At 42.8% G+C, this 20,270-nt stretch overlaps 1 protein-coding gene across 2 annotated transcripts; it reads right to left on the bottom strand.

Annotated features, from left to right (window-relative positions):
• Positions 1-1,876: 1,876 nt before the first annotated feature.
• LOC108117415 (homeobox protein unc-4) lies at positions 1,877-12,147 on the bottom strand. Of its 2 annotated transcripts, XM_017229827.2 has the most exons (4): positions 11,111-12,147; positions 4,034-4,212; positions 3,763-3,902; positions 1,877-3,632 (listed from the first exon to the last, which is right to left on the bottom strand). In XM_017229827.2, exons 1-4 carry the CDS (start codon positions 11,784-11,786, stop codon positions 2,843-2,845), a joined length of 1,785 nt encoding a protein of 594 aa, XP_017085316.2. In that variant the 5' UTR covers positions 11,787-12,147; the 3' UTR covers positions 1,877-2,842. The 2 variants fall into 2 exon arrangements, with proteins under 2 accessions (XP_017085316.2, XP_017085324.1); XM_017229835.2 differs by lacking the exon at positions 1,877-3,632 and having other exon boundaries at positions 3,777-3,906.
• Positions 12,148-20,270: the final 8,123 nt, after the last annotated feature.

Here is a 20,270-nt window from a genome sequence, read left to right as displayed (position 1 = left end):
AGTTCTATTGGTGTAAAGTCAACCCCTAAGTATCATCATTCTTAACCCTTGGTAACTCACATTTATCTATCATTCTAAATACCTTAACTATTATACAACCGAAATTAGCCTGCTTAACCCTTGTTATCCTTGTAATTTCCATCTATTCCAGCATTTCCCCTCCTTGTAGCGCATCACACAGCCTCATATAACCGAACCTTATACACACACACACCCATAAACAATCCGACAATGAACAATAAGCTTAACAAAAATATTTTCAGCTCAATAAAAAACTCATTTACAACAAAGCCCGAGTCGGGGCAGGGGAGTGAGCTGGCTTCGATGGGTATTCACTAGCTCCAGTTTGGGTTTTAAGGAGCTGGGAATGGATTCGAGATCGACTTGGGCTGACTATTTGTATACAAGCTATCTCTCGCTCTCTCTCTCTCTCTCACTCTCTCTCACTCTAGCTATCTCTCTCGCTCGTAGGCCGGACAAATAAACTTAATGAAAAACGTGTGAAGAATAGTTAAGAGCGGCCAATTTGATTTGCATCGAAAAGTAATTGAGCCACAAAAAGGGGAGGAAAGGGGGAAGAAAACAAGAAGAAAACAAGAAAACTAAAGAAATGGAAAAGAAGTTATGAACGCTCCAAGGGGGGGCACGAGTCTCAAGAAGAAGACAGAAGAAGAAAGGGAAACAAAATCAAGATGAAGATGTGGAAAATCTTCCAAATCATGCACAATTATTAAAATCCATAAACGTAATAATCATATCAACAGGCAACAATAACAACCAGGTGAAGCCATTAACAGCATGCCACAAAAACATACAAGCATGAGGATGGGGAGGGGCAGGGGGGGTTAGGGGATTAGCAGGGGGAGGGGGAGTGGTCTGGCAGGGCCGAAAGCGCGAACACTAAAAAATTAATAAGCAATAAAATTGCCATGAAATGAACTACACCACAAATTCCCATGAAAGCGACCGCTCTGCCTCTGCCTCTGCCTCTGCTCCTCCCTCTTCTCATTCTACCTCCTCCCCCGCTGGGAAGAAGAAGAAGAAGAAGAAGAAGCAGCAGAAAAAACAGCCAAAACGGTTAATCGGTTGTACCGTTCAATTTCAAGGAGATTGGCCAATGCCCCAATGCAAATTCAATTGACACTTTGCCGGGCCTTCCAGACAGGTTTCCCGCTCTGCTTCGACTGGCTGGGACCCCATGGGGTCTCGCTCTTGGCCAGAAAGCGACGCTTCTGATCAAACGCAAATCGGTTATGGCCCAAAAGATTTCAGTTTTTAAGTTGCATTCTGATTAATGGTGTTAACACGAAAGGTTGTTATAGTTTTAATTTGGAAAGAAAACAAGGGACTTTTGAGGGAAAATATGCTGAGTATGCCAGGGAAATATCCCTCTAGGAAGCTCTATTTCCAGGGGTTTTCTGGTAAGTCCCTTGCAGAGCTGCCTTTAAAGTTAACTAAATCTCTGATTGATAAGCTTTCTAGAGGCAAAAAGTGATTCCGACTGCTAAAACATATCCAAAATGTAAACTTAAACTAAATACTTATCCTCTTTGACAGATATTTTCCATCTCTTTGTTGATTTAAATCCAAAAACCTGTAAAGCCAAGGACTAAAATCGTTACCAAATGTTAAATGCCGACGGGGAATCATGAATTTTCCACTATAAAAACATAATTTCCTTTGATTTGACCAGTAAAATCAGGCACTTTACCAATATTAAACCAATCCGAAGAATGATATTCAGAGCTGAACCTTCAAATTAATAGGCCATATAAAGCTGATGGTCAGGCCATTAGGAAAGTGTGGAAAACCGCCTTTGAAAACATAAGCAGGCCATTCCTCAAGGAAAACGCTTTTCAAGTATCAGATTTAAGTGTATTTTTGATGCCATTTAAATTGCCATTTATTGAATTCGCCCCCTCAATGGGGGTTTTGGTTAAGGGTTTTCGGGACCTTTGCGCAGTTTTCTTTTTGCTGTTGTTGTTGTTGTTGTTATATTTATTGTGGTTAAGCTCGACTTGAAATGAAAATGGAGTGGGGAGGGGGTTAAATAATAATCGTAATTTGTTGTTTATGTGGTTTTTCTCTCTTTACAGATTCGCATTTTATTCTTGTTTGACAATCGGTTTTTCCTCTTCAAATACAATACAGTTTTCCGCCGCTTTTCTTTGCCTTTCTATAAGTAATATTGTGTGGGTGTTTTTTGTTATCTTTTCTTTCTCATATTTTTAGTATATACTGTACTAGCCTGCTTTTCGTTTTTTTTCATTATTTTTGTTTTTTAATTGACACAAAAAAAATTGCGCTTACTTAGCTTGTGGTTTTCCTTGCCCTTCGATTTGTTTTCGGTTTTTCGGTTTTTTGTTTTCATCTTTTCTTTGCTAAATTAAATTACATTTTTACACACACACACACAGACACATACCCTTTCACACAGTTTGGAAAAAAAAATGTCCTTAGTCGTTAATATTATATTTATAATTAGATTATTCATGTTTCAAGCATTGCTTTGGGCATCAGCCACTCTAAAAAAAAGTTCTTTATATTTAAGTATTTACGAAGTACAAATAATAAATTCATTTACAACACTAATTTAGTCTCTCGCGGGAACCAGTTCTATCAAAAAAAAAATACAAAAAATATATATATATTAAAAAAAAATACAATAAATAAATCACTTAGCGAATATTCAAGCTCTGAACCGAAGATAAAATTCGTGTAGGTCGAAGGTAAAGCAAGAAAGTTGAGCAAAATATTCTAGGAACGCGACAATCAAGGATAGGATGTTGAAAAGCTTAAGGTTGAGGGGGATCTGGGGGATCCTTGCGGGTCTGCTGCTGCCTCACGTGTTGTTGAACAGCAGCGACTCGATGCTGAAGGGATTGCTCCGGCGCATGCTGATCGGCGATGTTTGGTGGACCAGATTGGCCACAGCCGCCGCCGCTGAGGCGGAGGCATTGCTGCCATGATGTAGATGGTGCTGGTGCTGATGGTGCTGGTGGTGGTGGTGGTGCTGCTGCTGCTGCTGCTGCTGGTGGCTTCCATGCCCCGAGCCCTGACCCTGACCCACCAAACCGTGGTGCTGCTGGCTGTTCTGCAGGTTCAGTTGATGGAAGGCCTTGGCGGGAAAGAGCAATGGCTTCGGCGAGTCGCGTTCCCTGTCTCGATCCTCGGACTCATTGCCATCCATCGGCTCCAGCTTGCCAAACTGGACAGCTCCATTCGAGAGCATCGAGGGTGGTGCCACCGAACTGGGACTGCCCAGGCTGCCGCCTCCGCCGATGAAGCTACCCGCCCGCGAGCTGTCACCATCGTTATCCAGTCCGCAATGGATCGATGAGGAGGCACCGCCTGTGGCACCTCCACCGCCACCACCTCCTCCTCCTCCGCCAGCACCCAGGCGGACTGGACTGACGGCATCGCTGTCGCCTTCGTCATCACTGTCCGTACCGCCCACCACGTCGATCTGGATGCCATCGTCCTCGAGATCCGAGTCCGAGAAGGTGCCGTTCGCCTTGTGCTGTGATATGTACTCGGCCTTGAGGGCCTCCAGGTCCACGGTGATGCCCTTGGCCTGCAGTTTCCGGGCCTGCCGGTCAATGGCCTTGGCCAGCTTCTTTCGGCGACGGGCTCTGTGAGGTGGAAAAGATCGGAAAACGCAGGGAAAATGAGTTAGTACAAGGAAATGCTAGTTTCGGTTGACTTTAACTTTGGCTAAGAAAATGTGTTAAAATTTGAAAATATTTTCTGTGGGATACTAACCTCTCTTTGGCCTTGAGCTCGTTGGGCGGAATCGGTTCGCCGCTGCAGGTCTGCGGCTGGGCATTGTGGGCGGGGCGACCGGGTCCCTTCTTCGTGTGCTCGCGCTTACGCACCTTGGCACGTCGATTCTGGAACCATACCTATCTGGAACAAAGCGTATAATCTCAGCAAAGGTGATCGTAACTAACTGCTAGTCATGGGTACTAGCTAAAGAGAAGTTAACTAACTGAAAAGAAAACAATTTCCTTCCTTTGATTGAAACTAAACTCACCGCAACTCTCGACTCCTTGAGGTCCAGCCTCATGGCCAGGGCTTCCCGCATGAAGATGTCCGGATAGTGGCTGGCGGAGAAGGCCCTCTCCAGCTCCTCCAGTTGCCAGGAGTTGAAGTTGGTGCGGGACCGTCGACGTTTGGCCGCACTGCTGTCGTCGTCGCCATCACCGGGGAAGCCTAGGGAGAACAAACGGAAAATGGGAAAATCTAAATGAAATGAAATTCGGGAAAAACACAAGAATAGAGTCATTAATAAGCGGGACCCGCCGGTCAGTGGGAGTTGGCTTATTAAAACAAATTAGGGTGGCCCAAAGCCAAAAAACCCAAAAACTAACCACTAAAAAAACTTTACACACACATGGGACAAACACCCCCGCACACCCAACACACACACACACACACACATAGAAATAGCTTCCTAATACATGGAAAACATGGGCGCAAAACACTTTGTTTCCCGACACTAAAAACCCTGCAATTAAGTGTTGGAAAATTATTTAAATTAGCCAAAGACACACACGGACAGGGGCACACACCGAATGCATAAATATCCATAATCATATATTTCAATTACACCGCCAAAGGCCCCCTCTACAACTCACAATTCACCGCCCCCTTTTCAATTCCCAGCCGCCGGCCCGCAATAAAAACGAAACAATTTAATTACGTTTCTATGCCAGTTCTGTCTCTGCCCCTCTCCCCCACCACCACCCCTCTGTTAGTAAACTAAAAACCTAAAAGATCCGATCTGATCCTTGGCTATATTTAGATTATACCCACCGAAAAGGGGGCGTGGCCAAGACTCACATTCACATGGGAATGCCATGCAAAAGGCCGGGCAATTTATCAAATTAGCTTGGAAGTTGCAACCAGAAGAGGAGAGGAGAGGAAGAAGATGGTGATGGGGCAAGGTGAGGGGGGAGCCAAGGTGTTGGGGCATTAGATGATGGCCACCAGAAACGGAAATACAGCGCTGGGCAGTAAGGGAAGAGCGTTTAAGGCAGAGATAGTAAATATGTTAAAAAAGGGGAAAGCCTTCTTAAAGGCCTTCTCTAACTTCCTTCTCTAACTTCCTTCTGTAATATCAGTTCTGTTAAGTATTAATATCTTAACTAAATTAAATACCTATTAAACTTGTCGAATTTATCGATTTACAGCTTGTAAGAAGTCAGGGAGTTAGGAACAAGCAGAGAGATTGATAAACCTCCTTCTATGATTCTTCATTTCCAATCATAAATCAAGTTTTAAACTGATTTAACTAGCAAATGAATCCCCCTCTTAGTACACCTTAAGAAGAGCCTATCAAATGATTACCTATCGATCATCTTTAGCTAAACCCATTGATTCTTCCACTCAGCACATGGCAGCAATCGAAATAATCGATAGATGGGCACTAAATACAACCCTGGTTATATGCAACTACCACAATTATTCATTGGACTGACTGTCTTTCGGGGAAATGAATACTTAACATAGCACACACACACACACACACACACATACGTACGAGTACGTGCAACATAATCAGTCATTTAGTGGCTATACTTTGTAGCCGTCGGGTGATGAAGAGACCATTCAAAGCGCCGCCACTCATCTGACTTTGTAATCGCATTAATTTGGGTTTTTAGACGGACACGGACATGGGCATGGGCTGGGTACCACCCCCTCCCCATGGCGGCCTTGCCACAATTCTGGGCTACCAACATACGCACACTAACACTAACACACACACACACACATACTGTAACTAACACACAGGCAGTATTAAAGCGCAATAACAAGAGGACGCCCCTAATGAATGGCTTGCATTCTGCTGTTAAGTGTACCTAATTATGCGTGCCGCACTGTAACGCTATCCCTATCTCTTTCGGCCCACAAAAAAGAAACTCGTTTTGTTTTTAAGTGTTTTTTTCGGTGTGTGTGTGTGTAGAGGGCGAGAGAGAGAGAGAGAGGTTAATAACTCAATACAAAACGACGGCAAACACAGAGAACAACAACAGTAATAGAGACATTAAAGACAAAGCGACAAACAAACAGGCCGCGAGCGAGGGAGACGGCCTGAGCAAAGTGCATTCAAATGACTTAATAATAACAGGCCAAGTTTCCAGGGGCGTCGCAGCAGTTTCTATTCTGCAAAATGGGGTGGAGAAGGGAGGCAGGAGGCAGGCGGGCAGTGCATTTGGAGTGCCAGCCGACTAAAAACATAATTCATGTTTTTTGGTTTTGTGTTTTTTTTTTGCTTTTTTGGTGCCACCAAAAACGAGATCGAAAGCAAGAGGAGGAGTGTGGGTGGAAATGCAAACGATAATTGAAATTTATTATGATTATTGCACGCCCGTCGTGTGCAGTTTGCCATGTGCAATGTGCAATATGCAACGTACAGCGGGCAGAGGGCAGCGGGCAATGTGCAACGGGCGGCAGACTGCAATTTGGCAACGTTGCATCGATTTGCTAACTACAAAAAGTCCCCAAAAAGCGGTAACAACGAGAACGGGCATAAGGGCTGGCCTAATGAAAGGGAAGTTCAAAATTAGAGAAAGAAAAAGGAAACTCAACTAATTTGATATTAACTTTAAAAATGGTTTAAAAATGTTACTGAATGATGGGAAATTCGGCATTTTAGGAACAATTTTTAGAACATTTTTTCATTTTAATGAAGAAAAACTTTAGCTTCTAGGCCTAAGCATAACCTGCCTTATTTCAAATACCTATTAAGGTATCAAAGAAACTTTGATTTTTCCTGTTAAAAACTGAAAAGTATAATCCATTGATTTAAGAACTTGAATAATAAGAACTTTTCCTGATTTCCCCCTAAACTTCAAGCCCATTTTCTTCAGTGAGTGGCAAACATTTGGCAACAATTATGATACCCTCGCTAAGGGTATGAAAAGAAGGCGGCGAAATCAGAAGGAACGAGTGTTGTGTTGTGTTGTTGCATGCCTCAGTCACATTCCGTGGCATGCTATTTTCGTTTACAGCGCGCGTCAGCCAGGCAATATAACAGTTACCCAGACGCACACACCATATACAAGCATACACCACACACACCCCCAACCCTTGGTCCTTCTGCCCCAAGCCCCTTGCCACGCCCCTCGATCCTCGCGGGTGAGCCACTTAAGTCATAAAAATTAAAGCGAAAATATAAAAAAAAAGGCAAGACAGGAAAGGAAAGGACCGAAGGCGAAAAGGTGAAGGAGAGAGAAGGAGTAAAAAGTTAAGAAAGGGGTTTATGTCAGGGGTGCAGAGGTGGGAGTCTTGGGTAGGGGCTGTTTTTCGGGCTCAGTTTTAGAGGGAATTTCTGTAATTTTGGATTCTTAAGAATCTTTTAAGAAGGTGAAGAAAAGCAAGCTAAAAAGTGTCCTAAATTTATTAACTTTATCACAGTTTTAACTTTAAAATCACTTTTTTACGCCACCAAATCTTACAATTTCTGATCTTAAAAACAACAAACAGCTTTCACAATACAAAAAGGTTCTCAAATAGCAAGAATAGACAAATTTCCACTAATCAAAAGCAAAGAAAAAACCCATTAAAAAGCGGAAATACTCAAAAAGCCAGCGGCTATAACCAATTTTTGATAAGAAAGCTGAGAATGCGGCAAAATGAAGTTGCGAGGAGGCAAAACGATTTATCATTCCGTCAGTTATTGCATTGGAATGGAACCTTCATGGCATCATTCCGCCGTTCCATCAATGAACCAACTTCCGTTTTGTTAGGAAGGCGGAACGGAAGTGCTCTACAGCTACCTAACAAAACCCCCTTTTTTTTTTTTGGTAATACGGAATTCATTAGGACCAGAAAACAAGACAAGAGGTAACACTAACAAAATGGCGTCTCGGAATCGAGAACTGAAAATCGCATGATAAATGATTTCGATCGCCTTATGACAGTTTCTTCATTTCCGGCGTGAAATGAGCAACGGCAAAGCAAGCGTCATGATGACGTTCCCGCCACCGCCACCACCCATATTCCACCCACACCCATGGATATTCCCGACTTCGGCTTGCATGTCAACTCTCTGCCGCAAAATGATTAATGAGCGATGGCAACCCTGCCTCTCCCACAATAAGAAAAGCAAAAGGGAAAGAAAACACCCACTCTCCATATTCACAATCTGCACAATCGCAGTGCCTAATCAAATTGAATCAAATCAAATTAATAATTACTTTTCAAGAAGGAAATGTCCCTCCCCCCTGGTAGTGCCTCTGCGTTGGCTGGCAATTAATTAAGAGCCCCCGATCTGGGGACAGAACTCTTGGCTGAAAGTCAAAGCCTGGCCAAACCCGCGCGCCCAGCCAAGTGCAGTTAATTACAACAAGCGGGCGAACACGCCCCCTGCTAACGCCCCGACTCTGGATATATGCATTATGGCCATAATTACACCAACTAGCCATCATTTGTTAATGCTAATTGGTCAATGAGCCACAGTTTGTGGGCCTCCTGATCTCCTCCACCAGAGTCCGGTTTTTCACTCTTAAGTTTGGCCATGGCGATGGAGATGGAGATGGAGTCACCACTTAATGGCCAACTGGGCGATCAGAGCAAATGGCGTCCCATCAATTTGGGGTCTACAGTGATTGCTCTCCAAAAAGAAATGAGATTGAAGCGAGAAAGAAAGTAAAGTTAAGTCGCTCTTACCGCAGAAATACGAGATGAACTTAATTCATCATCAAATTGGTAACAACAAAGAAAGAGATCTTAGCAGATCTTTCTTGGCTAACAAGAGTTTCCAGGAATTGCTATATAACGATTACGGAATGGCTAAGGCAATTGTTTGATTACCCAATGGGCGGCTAAGCTGTTGGCTAAGATCTCTCAATTGGATGTTTTGATGGCTAAAGATTGGGTTTCTTAACAGGCAGATAAGGGAATTTGGTAAATGTTTAAACTAAGTTAAGGTGTTAAGAAGTTATATCACTTAACAGACTTTAAATAGGAATATTTTCTGCACTTTTTTTGATAAGAAACGTAGAAAGGAAAATGCTTTTGTTACTTTTTTAAGGAACTTCATCAAGGCACTTAAAAAGTAACTTGACTGAATCATAATCAGCAAGATGATTGATTGACTATTTCCCAATGGAAAATTGTTATTTCAAAGAAGGTTTAACATAGATCAACATACATGATTTAGTATTATAAAGATTCTTAGAAATCAAATGCCAAAAATGGGACCAAATGGGGATCACAACCAATTAAGAAAGCAAATCAAAAACGAAACATCTCCGCCATCGATTCACACTTTGACTATCTGAATGTTTGTGGCTTGTCTTGCCACAGTTTTAACACGATTTTAGGTAGTTAATTTATTGTTTATGAACCAACATGGGCCAGCCATGGACCTACTGCTTAACCAATTTAGAGCTGAGCGACCTTTTCTCCGCCTCACAGCAGGCGATAATGGCTGGCTGGTTCGCCTTACCAATACTTTGTATGCTAAATACAAATCAACGAAATCAATCGGACTTTACATAATAATCGATCGCTGATTAGCTAAATCAATAAATGTGTTTTGCAGGTAGCAAAAGTCAAGCACAGCTGGCTGGAGATTATGCGAAATAATAACAAAAACTAACCGAAAACTAAAGCAGTTTGAGTGACTGACAATGCGAAGGCATTTAGCTGGGCTAATTGAATGAATTAGCATATTGTCCGGCCAACCGATAACTGGCAGGATGAACACGGTGCCTTCTATAGCTTCTATATAGCTGGGTATTCAGATGGAAATTGAAATACGATCCGATCGATCAGCCGGCGCTGACCTCCACTCGCTATGGGGAGGCGCGTGTTCCGTGAGATTTGATAATTCATTAGCCGATCTTCCCCCCTATCCCATCCCCCATCCTGATCTACCTATTTGAAATCTTTATAGCTAATAGTTTGGCGAAAGTCGGCGTTGGAAATTGATTTCATGGGAAAGACTCTCTGGAATGCGAATTTTGTGACGCGAATTCCAGGTTATCATGGACACGTGTCGGCGGTTGGCTTTCGATTCCGTCACCCAAATACCAGCTATTACTTAATTGATCGATCTATGAGTGTGCATTCCCTTAAGTTGTATTATTTTGAAAGAGTTTTTCCATTGTTTGGTTTCTTTAGATACAAAAGTTAACTTTCTTTTGGCTTTGAAAGAGCACGTGAGTGGGAGGTTGCACTCATAAAAAGCTGCCTTTGTTTGGCTTTCTTGATTGGGCTATTGAGTTTGGTTAAGGGGATTAAAAAAGTGATAGAAAAGTAACTATTTAGTACGATCAACTTTTTAGAAAGAAGAGGAATTTAATGGGACATAAACCTTCTGTTTGTGCTTTTTAATATTAATTTAGTTATTTAATCTTTTAAAAGGGAACTTGTACTTTCTTGAAAGGGTTTTATGGCTTTATTGTTGGTAAAAGTAGACATTTCCTTCTTTATTCTGTTAGGAACTTTAACAGACACTGTTAAATATAATATTTTATTTAAGAAAACTATTTAAGGTGATACACTTTATAACTCCAATCAATTTGTATTGCTTAAACCAAAGAAACTAATCATTTTAATGATTAAACAAGAGTTCCTGTTTTCTAACCCACAAACAGTCTTCTCAGTCCTCTCATCTTTTTCTAGAAAGTCTTTCTTCTTTCCTAGATTCTTTCTTCTTTAACTTGATAATCCTCATAGCCATCTGATCAAAATCATCCATAAATCAGAAATATTTCCAACTCAAATTCTTACTTTAGATGTCTGCCTTTTTAAACTTCATTTCGGAACTTTTATTATAAAAATCATATTAATTTTACCAAACATTACCCTCTTCTTTACCTACTACAGTCCACATGCTTTATCATGAACATTGAATTAAGTTCCCAAAAAGTTAAAATCCTTCTTTGGGCATTAAAGTTTAAGCATAGCGTTTGCCAGCTGAAGTTTAACAAAATTTTTAACCAAAGGAAACTTTTGATGCCTCGAATTTCCCCAAACATTTTCCATTTCCCGTTTTTCCGAACTAAAAAAGTTTCAAGTTTCTAATGCTCACTGTAATGTGGCTTAAAAACTGCCTTGAGATCGCTTTCATAATCTTTAACTACCATTTTCCACTTACCGCCATCCTCATTGGATCCTTCGCTGGGCGGTCCCGCCGGCGGCAAACTTTGCCGGTTGCCGATCATCAGTCGATGCTGAATGGTGGCCACTGTACTTGCCACCGCTGCCACTGCCGTCGTTTGGGCCGCACTAACATTCCGCAAAGCCGCCGCACTCAGTCCCGTTAGATTGGCGAAAGCATTGCTGGCATTTACCGCTGCCATTTGTGTGGCAGCTGCAGCGGCTGCCGCCGAATTCGGGTGTCCACCAGCGGAGGCGGCATCGAAACGTGGACGCCCCAAGAACGGTCCATTCGGGCCAAAGACGCCGGGTACGCCGAACTGCAGGAAGGGTCCCCAAGGCGGTACGCGTACGCCATTGGGGGCAAGCTGAGCGGCGGCGGCATAGAGCTGAAGGGCGGCCGTCGGATGGAGGCCCTCGGAGGGCATGCCGCAACCGGAAACGGATGTGGAACTGCTAGTAGAGCCACCTAACAAAGGATGACTGGAACTACGGTGGGCACTGGTATTGCTAGAACTACTACTACTGCTCCGGCCAGTCTCCTCCGGAATTTCCTTGGGACTAAGATTGTTGTTGTTGTTGTTGTGATTTCGGCTGGCACTTGAGTTGTTGTTGTTGTTGTTGTTGTTGGTCAGGAACTTTTTGGTGTCGCCCTCGGAGGTCTCCAAAACCATTATGGTCTTTAGTTTAGGCCATGAACTAGGTCTATTGATGCACAATTTCTGTATGTAGAAGGGATATTCGTGATGGGGCGAAAGGGGGGCGGTGAACACTCGCGTAGGATTTGCAAAAAAAAAAAAGTGATGTGTGTGTGGTTTCTTTCGCAGTGCCGTCGGCCGGCGTTAACCAAACAACGCGTCTTTGCACACTGATTAAATAAAACTGCACTTTGGCAAAAGTTCGGTTTGGTTTCTGGTCGTCCGTTTATCTGGCTTTACTGTATCTCTTTTTGTTTTCGTTGTTGTTATTCTCGGGTGTGCGTGGTGGGCGAGCACGAGAGAGGGCGAGCGAGAAGGAGCAGCAGAAGCGCTCGCAATGAAAATTCAATTTGAACTGAGCAGCGCAATCGAAGCGGCCAGCGAGGTAACCCAGCCAAGGCAGCGACGTCGCCCAAAGCCTGAGCGAGACAGCTTCTAGCAGTGGAGTGTACGTGTGTGTGCAAGCGAGCGAACGTAACGTAAACGGGAGTAAAAGAGAGAGGCAGCAAGGGTAGATTGTTGCCATGTTTTGGGCAATAGTGTGCGAGGGAGAGAGAAATTCATCAGCCTCGGCAACAACCACTTAATTTTTATATGTGCCGTTTCAATTTTGATCAACTGCTGTCGCTCTCTCTGCTCTCTATGCCATTCTGCCTCTCTTCTGCTGCTCTTCTGCTTCAACTCTCACGCTTTCAGTTTCCGTTTGCCATACGACGTGGCCATTTTGAGGCTAGAGCGAGACAAACGTATGGACATTTAAATAGACTTCCATTGGCCAACTGTAAAATAGTGGGAATTGTGGCAGCTGCTCGGCCAGCGTCGCTGTCGCTTCGAAGGCGCTGCGTCGCCATTGCCAAAAACGACTTGAAGAGTTTTCAATTTTCTTCGACTGTGTGTGCGGAGTTTTCCAGGGCGGAGTTATGCGGCATTTTTTCAATTTGCCGCACATCAAATTATTATGCTGCCACTGCCGCTGCCGCTGCAGGCGTCGCTGTCGATGCCACTGCCACAGCCACTGCCAATGCCGCTGCTCTGCCGAAGCGGCGCGGGGCAACGCCATAACCATAAATGGCAATTTTCCTTTGCGACAAATAGAAAATGAAAATTCGTTAACAATTAATTAGCCAAAAGGGAGAGGCTGCTTAGCCCGAAAGCGATTGCAAGGCGTTTTCTGGCCGATTTGTTAGCACTTTGTTAGCGTTTTCCCCTAAAGCAGGGAAATTAAATCAGTTTTTAGATAGAAGTTGGTGAGGAATATTTTATTTATCAACAAAATAAGTTGGTTTTTAACATTATCATTTTCGAGGTTCTTTTATGGAGAAGTTTAAATCGATTTTCTTATATTAAAAAGTCGTTTTAATCAATTAAACTTTATTTAAGGCTAAACATATATTTATTTTCATGAAAATATGTTTTTTATATACTAAAAATCTTGTTTTGTAAAAATAATTTATGTTAATACTAAAAAACAGTATCATATTTATTTTATTTAAGCCTAAAAAGAAGGCCTTGAGCCTTAAACCGCTTTTAATTGAAATTTTCCTTCTAATTTCTCCCTAATTTCTTATTTTATCAATTAAAATTAAACAATTGCTGGTTTTTCACAACTTCAGCAACACGAACGCTAGCCATTTTCCTTTAATTTGTTGACATAAACGCCTCGCTCCCGAATTTCCCGGCTCTCTTGGAGTCATCTCCCTATTTTTCTGATACTGCTGCTGCTGCTGCGCATGAATCATTCATTTTCATTTTATCGAGCGCCAGAAGAGCAGTGCCACTTAACCCATTTGCCATCCTTAACACCCCAATGCCGGTTTTCTCATGGAAAAACCTTCTGGCCTGGCAATCAATGACATTGTATGGGTAGCCCCCCTCGGAAAAGTATCCTTCGCTCCTGTCCCGCCATCCAGCCATCTAGCCATCCCTCCCTATAACCGCCCCCTCATCTGTCAGATGTTTTGTTGGCAGGTTACTTAATTGCTCGCCTCTCGCCTCGCCCCCTCCTGCTTCCCCATTCGTGCACTGGGAAAAAAAAGGGTAAGAGTAGTGCACAGTGAGAAATTGATAGCTGTTTGTGGAAGAATGTTCTTTAGTTTTTGAGATAAAGAAACTGTTTTGATAGGAGTAAGGCGATTTTTCATAAAAATACCTACTACTACTATTACTACTTTACTACTATTTGTACTACTATTACTACTACTTTTACTACTATTACCTACTACTTTTACTACTATTACTACTACTATTACCTACTACTTTTACTACTATTACTACTACTATTACCTACTTTTATTACTATTACTACTAAAATTACTAATATAATTTTTACCTAATTTTCATTATCATTCTCTCACAGTGTATCCCTTTTGCTTTTTCCTGTGGCACTTTCATTCCGCTTTTCCCACTCCGCCTGTCACATGTGCAACGTTGACGCTGTCGGTTGGTGTTCGCTTTATTAATGACTTACAGGGCCAGTGGCCGAAAAGCCAACACCCCCAAAAGAGCCACCCGGAAAATCCCTACGCCCCACCAACCACCCCCCATTGCCCCTACCCTTTGTGCTATCAGTTTGTTAATAAAATTTCCATGCGTACCAAAACTTAATTAATTCTGCTACAGTTTGTTGCAAAAGTTTGCCCCAACGGCGCCCATGTCCTTGGGCTACCTACCCATCCCGACACTCCCCTCTCTCACCACCCTGCAAATCAAACGAATGAATTTTAATTATTTTTTGTGCGCTAGCAAAAAGTTTTCTTCTCTCAGGTTTCAGGAAAAACTTTTTTTATACATATTTCCTTCTTCTTCTTTTTTTTGCGCTTTCCAACAGGAAATGGAATGTTGCGAAGGGAATGATGAGCGAGTAATAAGAGACTAGGAAAGATAAGGGAATTGGGGTTCGTTTTTTACGTTCTTCTCAAGGTTTTTAGCTAATCAGAATTTATTCGAGTGAATGTGATGGAAATCGAAGTGGAAACTGCCGAGATTTGAAAATGAATTACGGTTTTTCCCTGCCAAGATTTGGTTTTGCTTTTCATTATGGAAGGGAACTACGCAAGGAAGTTGATAGATTTGCTTTAAGATGTGATCTAGGATATAAATTTAATATAAATTTCAGAAAATGTTCCTCCAAAACAACTTTTTGTAAAGGAAAACCTTTAATCTGCCATGAAAACCCCTTAAAGCAACTTCAATACTTAAGTAAAATGTTAATTAATTAATTTATTTTTAACTCCCTTAAAAACAACCATTAATAGTTGCTAACAATCTGCCACAAAACCATAAACAATTTAACTTTAGAACAGCCAAAAATCAAAGCTAAACGCAAAGCATTCAGACAGGGAAATCAAATAGTGGGAAATTTGAACGGCAAGGCAGGGAAATTAGTCGTTTGGCCGCAAACAACTCGGATTGGATGTGGAATGTGGGATGCTTTGTGGGGAATTTTCCGCTCAAAATGTCTCTTTGATTTGTCTGTCAAATGGCTGCAGTGGCGTGGGCGGCAAATCAAAAGGGGGCGGGGTAATGGCAGGAGGCAGAGGAGAGGCGGGCGATAGACGGATATGAAAACTAAGGGAATGACAGGCAGGAAATTGAAGAACGGCTCTATGCCATTTGGAAATAAGTAATGATAAGTGGGGAACCCCCCTCCCCATTGGTGTGGCATGCTGCAATATGATATGTGGCAAGAATGCGTATCTTTGGAACTCTTTTTTAGGGAAAATGTAAGTTAAAAATGGTATTTAGTATGTGTTTTTACTAGTATTAAGGGTAAAAACCGAGTTACCAACATTGATGCTAACATTGTGGCTAACATTTCTCATTCTCAGAAGCTAAGAAATGTTAAAAATAACAGAGTTTACTTAAGATTGATATAGAATGTTATGATATTATCATGAATTATGGGAAATTTATCTTTAAAAGCAGGTAAACAGGTCGAATAGTTCCTTTAATATAGTCACAACTACTTTCTGACATGTTCGAATGTCTAATAAATATTCCTTTTACATCAATTATTAACGTAGTAATGGGTAGCATTATATTAACACCACCTAAACCCACTACAATTAAGGATAAATCCGCCCTAGTTTAACTTTTTCCTTCACATTCAAGTAACCTTAAAAGATACATCGAACTAATCTGAATAATACCCCCCAAATACTTGCAATAAGAACCCAGCTACCTATTTATTTCGCCATAAAATCTATTTTAATAACTTTCCTGTGTCTTTTTTTTTTTGGTCCACCCCAAACAGAGCGCAGCTGGAATTGTGACAGTTGTGAGTTCGATTTCGGTTGGGCCAATTAACGAGCGTGTTAATTGGCCGTCATTGGGACAGATAGAGCATAACCAGAGTGTCAACCGCACATCATATTGTGGCCATCAAAAGTTACTAATGCCACGCCCACTTCAGGGCAACCTGATTTACCAGCAATTTTCCAAGCAAAGCGATCAACAGATGCAGCGAGACCACGAAACGGGATCAGAGCCAAATACACATGTGTCGCTAATTTCAGGTCCGACCTGTCCCTGCCCAGACACGCCCATATTTCCCAACAGTTTGTCAATGGTAAAGAATAACAACAATGAAAATCAAAACAAAAGAACAGGAGGACAACCCCCTTGGAAAAGCGCCTTCTGCGAGGAAAACCCTCCCTCTTGCTGGCTCAACTTTCGTGGCTGGCAAAAGTCAAGTCACACAAAATTATGGCAATTACGCTAAGCAGGCCATTTATTTTTATGAGCCCACGAATTATGAATAATTGCAAGTGAAGCACACACAGAGAGAGGGGGAGGGGGGCTGTGTGGCAGCCACATCGTTAGCAGACATGTTCGGAAATCCATTTTGACATTCAGCGCTGACATAATGAAAATGCCGAAACCGCATTCGCATGCCGGGAGTCTCCTCGGCGATTTCATCACGGATCGAAGTCAATCTCCAGAAACACCCACTCCCAGACACCCACACTTAACTAACTCTCCCCCCTCCCCTTTGGCAGGGTGTGTGTGGATTCGTCATTAGGCTCATAAAATTGCAATGACTTGGCTAACACAGACGTTCCCATATTCACACACTAAGACAGCCAGCAATCTTGACAAATCACAAACAGCAAAAGCGAAGCCTATTGTTTAGGTGAGTGATGGCAGTGCTGGTACCCTTTAAAATGGTTTAATGTTTAGGTAACAATGATGTCTTGTTTTGGGTTCTTGAAGTTTTAGGGGTTACCAAAGATCAAGGCTAAGATAGTAGCTTCTCATGCGACTACTTTTCTTTCAACTCTCCTTAAAACTTTTCAAATGAAAACTCTTTTAGTGCCACCAACTAAATCAGGCACCCATAAACCCACTATTTAAGCCTTGTCCAACACTCCCCAAGAGCCAAAATTTCTGGGTGTTAGAAGACAGAGGTTTCAGGGGGACTTTCCCTGCCAGGGGTGTAGAACTTTTGGCACAGACAACGACGAGGACATCAACGCCATCAGCGACAACAACAATTGACATTCATTGGCTAGTTTGATGGCCGCTTCCAGTGTCCTGGCAGTCCCGGCTGTCCTGGCTGTCAACCCCCACAGCCTAATACATTGTCCTTACCCTGCTTGCTGCTTGGATCCTTGCCTTGGTCCTTGCTCTTTTGCCAGTCGCGATTGATTTTCTCTGCAGCGTCTCTGCATTTCCCGCACCCTCCTCAAGGACTCGCCCTCTCTATGGCTTGGCGGCAAATAAATTACATTGTAATTTGTGTCCCCCGTTGTTATTGCGGTCCCCCCACCGCCGCTGGGCCAACCCGCTGCCCTCGCATCATGGATCCTTCGGCCTGACCAGACTGGCTCCTTCAACCCTCGACTGGCGTTGCTTCTGTTTTGGTGCACTGGGAAAAATGGTGAGTTTTTGTCTCTTAATATTATGTATATCTTTTTAATATGTGTTTAACTTTTTAAATTGTAAATTTAAACCGTTTTTAAGTTACTTTCTTATTTTACAAGTCGAATTTTTACTTTTAACTTAACATTTTTCGCTCACTGTCTTGTGTTGTTGTTCGTGTGGGCTCGTAATTTCATTTCGAGTGCCTTTTTTTTTTGGCCCAACGTCCACCGCCCACCGTTTTGGCATTGTCGCTTGCTTTGCCACGCCCACTGTGGGTAAGAAGGAGGGCAGTTCATCCCCCTGTTGCCCCCGCAGCAGCCTCTAGCTCATTTAAAGTTGATGGTGTGTGAAAAAATGTGAACAGATTGTTATGTAATTGAGTTTTTAGGCAGCCGTTTTGAGGTCGCCTTTTGCGGTGGCCGCCTCCTTGGGATGTCCTTTGAGTGCTGCCAAACTCACTCCCCCTCTCGCCCAACCACCCCCACGCCCTTGACTTGCTGTTGTCGCATTTTGTTACATTTATTTGTCGCTTGATTTGATTCTCATTCCCTCTGCCCTGCCTATGGTGCTTTGCTTTTCTTTTATTTTCCGTCTGGTTGTTGAGGGTTTTCCCTTCTCCTCCTCCTCCTCGTCTGAGGTCTATTTGCCCTATCGATGAACAGGGCGAAGGCAGAGGGCTGCTTCAGTTGACCGATTTGCGGTCGATGAGGCCAAGTTGTCCAGGGAATGGCCCTTGGAGTGGGAGTTGACCAGAACTGGCCCTGGGATCGGCATCATTGATTTTATGTAACGTAATTAGCGCAATCTGTTGGATATATTCTATAGGAACGGAGATAGTTACCGACGATCATCCCTGGGATTTAACTGGCAAGTAGTGGCATCCTGAATACTGATGAAAACTATTATTAACTCATCACGTTAATGGGTTTCTGATTTCTGATAGCTGATCAGCCTCTGCAAGTTCATTAAAAGGTTTTCTTTTGATTTGATTTTAATGATGTGGTTGGTTAAGTAGATAAGAGTTGATAGTTTAGAATGATACATTATTAGACATTGCTAATGTCAACTGAGATGACTTTGCCTTCAACCTCTTAAGATATTTTCAGGAATTCTCAACCACATCTACAAATTCGAACAGAATACTCCCCATAAAGTTAAGTATCCATCAAAATTTCTACACTTTATATTAATATTATTCCCATAACTTAGTGCATAACCCACCTTTACCTTAACCCACTTCACCACCCACTTATGAGGTGCATAATTCCGCTGATGAAGTGATCTTCATGCCGATCATTGGTTACTGTCCATCACATTGGTCATGCCAATCCACTGCTGTCCGAAGAGCCCCCTGCCTCCTTCCCATTTCGGTTGCATGTAACCGATCAGGAATCGGTTAAGATCCCCCCCTCCCCCTCTCACCTGATCCCTTTCCCTCTTGGAAGATGAACTGACTCGCCGTCCCGCTTCTTATTAGCTTGCATTTAAGGCCCAGCAGGGTTTTCACACCTCCGACGCCCCACTGCGCCGCTGCAAGCCGACAAACGAATGCTTTCCGAAAGGCACTGCCAAAGACAAAGGAGGAGAAGGAGCGAAGTAACAGAAAGGAAGAGAGGGTAATAGGGGCAAGGATGGAGAGGGGGAGCGAGGAGGAGCGGCTGAACAGCGCACGCGCGGGGCAATCAAATTCAAATCACTTTGCATCTTTGAGATCTCAATAAAAATCTTTTCTCCTTAGCTGAGATTATACACTGAGAGAAAGTAGGTTGGCGAGGTGAGTTAGAACTATAATTTATGCTATATTTATAAAGATTATTTTTCTTTGAGTCATAGAGTTTCTTGTAGTTTCTGATAAGACTTGGGGGAAAGGAGTTATCTTTCTTAAAAACTAGTTCAGTTCCAAAACTGAGACTTCTTAAGCGACTCAAACTTACCTTCATAAATCTTTGTTTTTAACTTTAAACTTCCTCCTTTTTCTCTCACTGCACTTTCTGCCGCTGCACTGTTGCTGCTGCCATTGACTTTAATTGTTGCCGCAGGAGCATTGCTCAAATATTAATTGGTTTTTTCTCTCTGTGTGCGGAGGCAGCGACTCCTCCGATTTCTGCTGACTTCGAGGATTTCTGGCTAAAAAAAAAGAGAATATAAAAGTCAGAGGCAGGGGCAGGGGCAGGGGCAGAGGCAACGCCGACGCGGTTACCTTTTCCATGTCTTTGTGTTTGTTGCGCGAAGGCTGCAAAAATTAATTACGATATCATGATTTACAAAATTAGCCGCAAATGGTGCGGCCCTTTTTCTCTGTTATTCCACGACTTCCACACCCTTCACCGCCGCCCCCTTTTTGTGCACCTGAGTGGGCAGGGGCGTGGGCGTGGCAAAAGTAAAGGGGTTTGGGTCTACAGTCCGCTGCTTATTTTATGTACATTCATATAGGACTTGGCCAACGAAGAACTCCTGCCACAGGAGGCAGTATCTCTTTGCGAGATCAACGATGTAATGCCACGCAAAATAAGTTGCAATCACGGGACTGCTCTTTAGAGGGATGTAGCTATAGGGAATATTCAAAGTGTTAGAAAGTGTTATGGGTAATATTTAGTT

The sequence above is a fragment of the Drosophila eugracilis genome, unplaced genomic scaffold (assembly GCF_018153835.1).
Source record: "Drosophila eugracilis isolate 14026-0451.02 unplaced genomic scaffold, ASM1815383v1 contig_498, whole genome shotgun sequence".
Taxonomy (NCBI): Eukaryota; Metazoa; Arthropoda; class Insecta; order Diptera; family Drosophilidae; genus Drosophila; species Drosophila eugracilis.
The sequence above is the reverse complement of the archived record's forward strand: the minus strand, read 5'-3'. Positions and strand labels throughout refer to the sequence as shown.

Excerpts from the sequence above, each read along its gene's own strand:
- LOC108117415 (XM_017229827.2), bottom strand. The coding sequence starts at position 11,786 with ATGGTTTTGGAGACCTCCGAGGGCGACACCAAAAAGTTCCTGACCAAC. Across the intron at positions 3,903-4,033 it reads TCAAGGAGTCGAGAGTTGCG|GTATGGTTCCAGAATCGACG; the intron begins GTGAGTTTAGTT and ends TGTTCCAGATAG. Across the intron at positions 3,633-3,762 it reads GAGCTCAAGGCCAAAGAGAG|AGCCCGTCGCCGAAAGAAGC; the intron begins GTTAGTATCCCA and ends TCCACCTCACAG.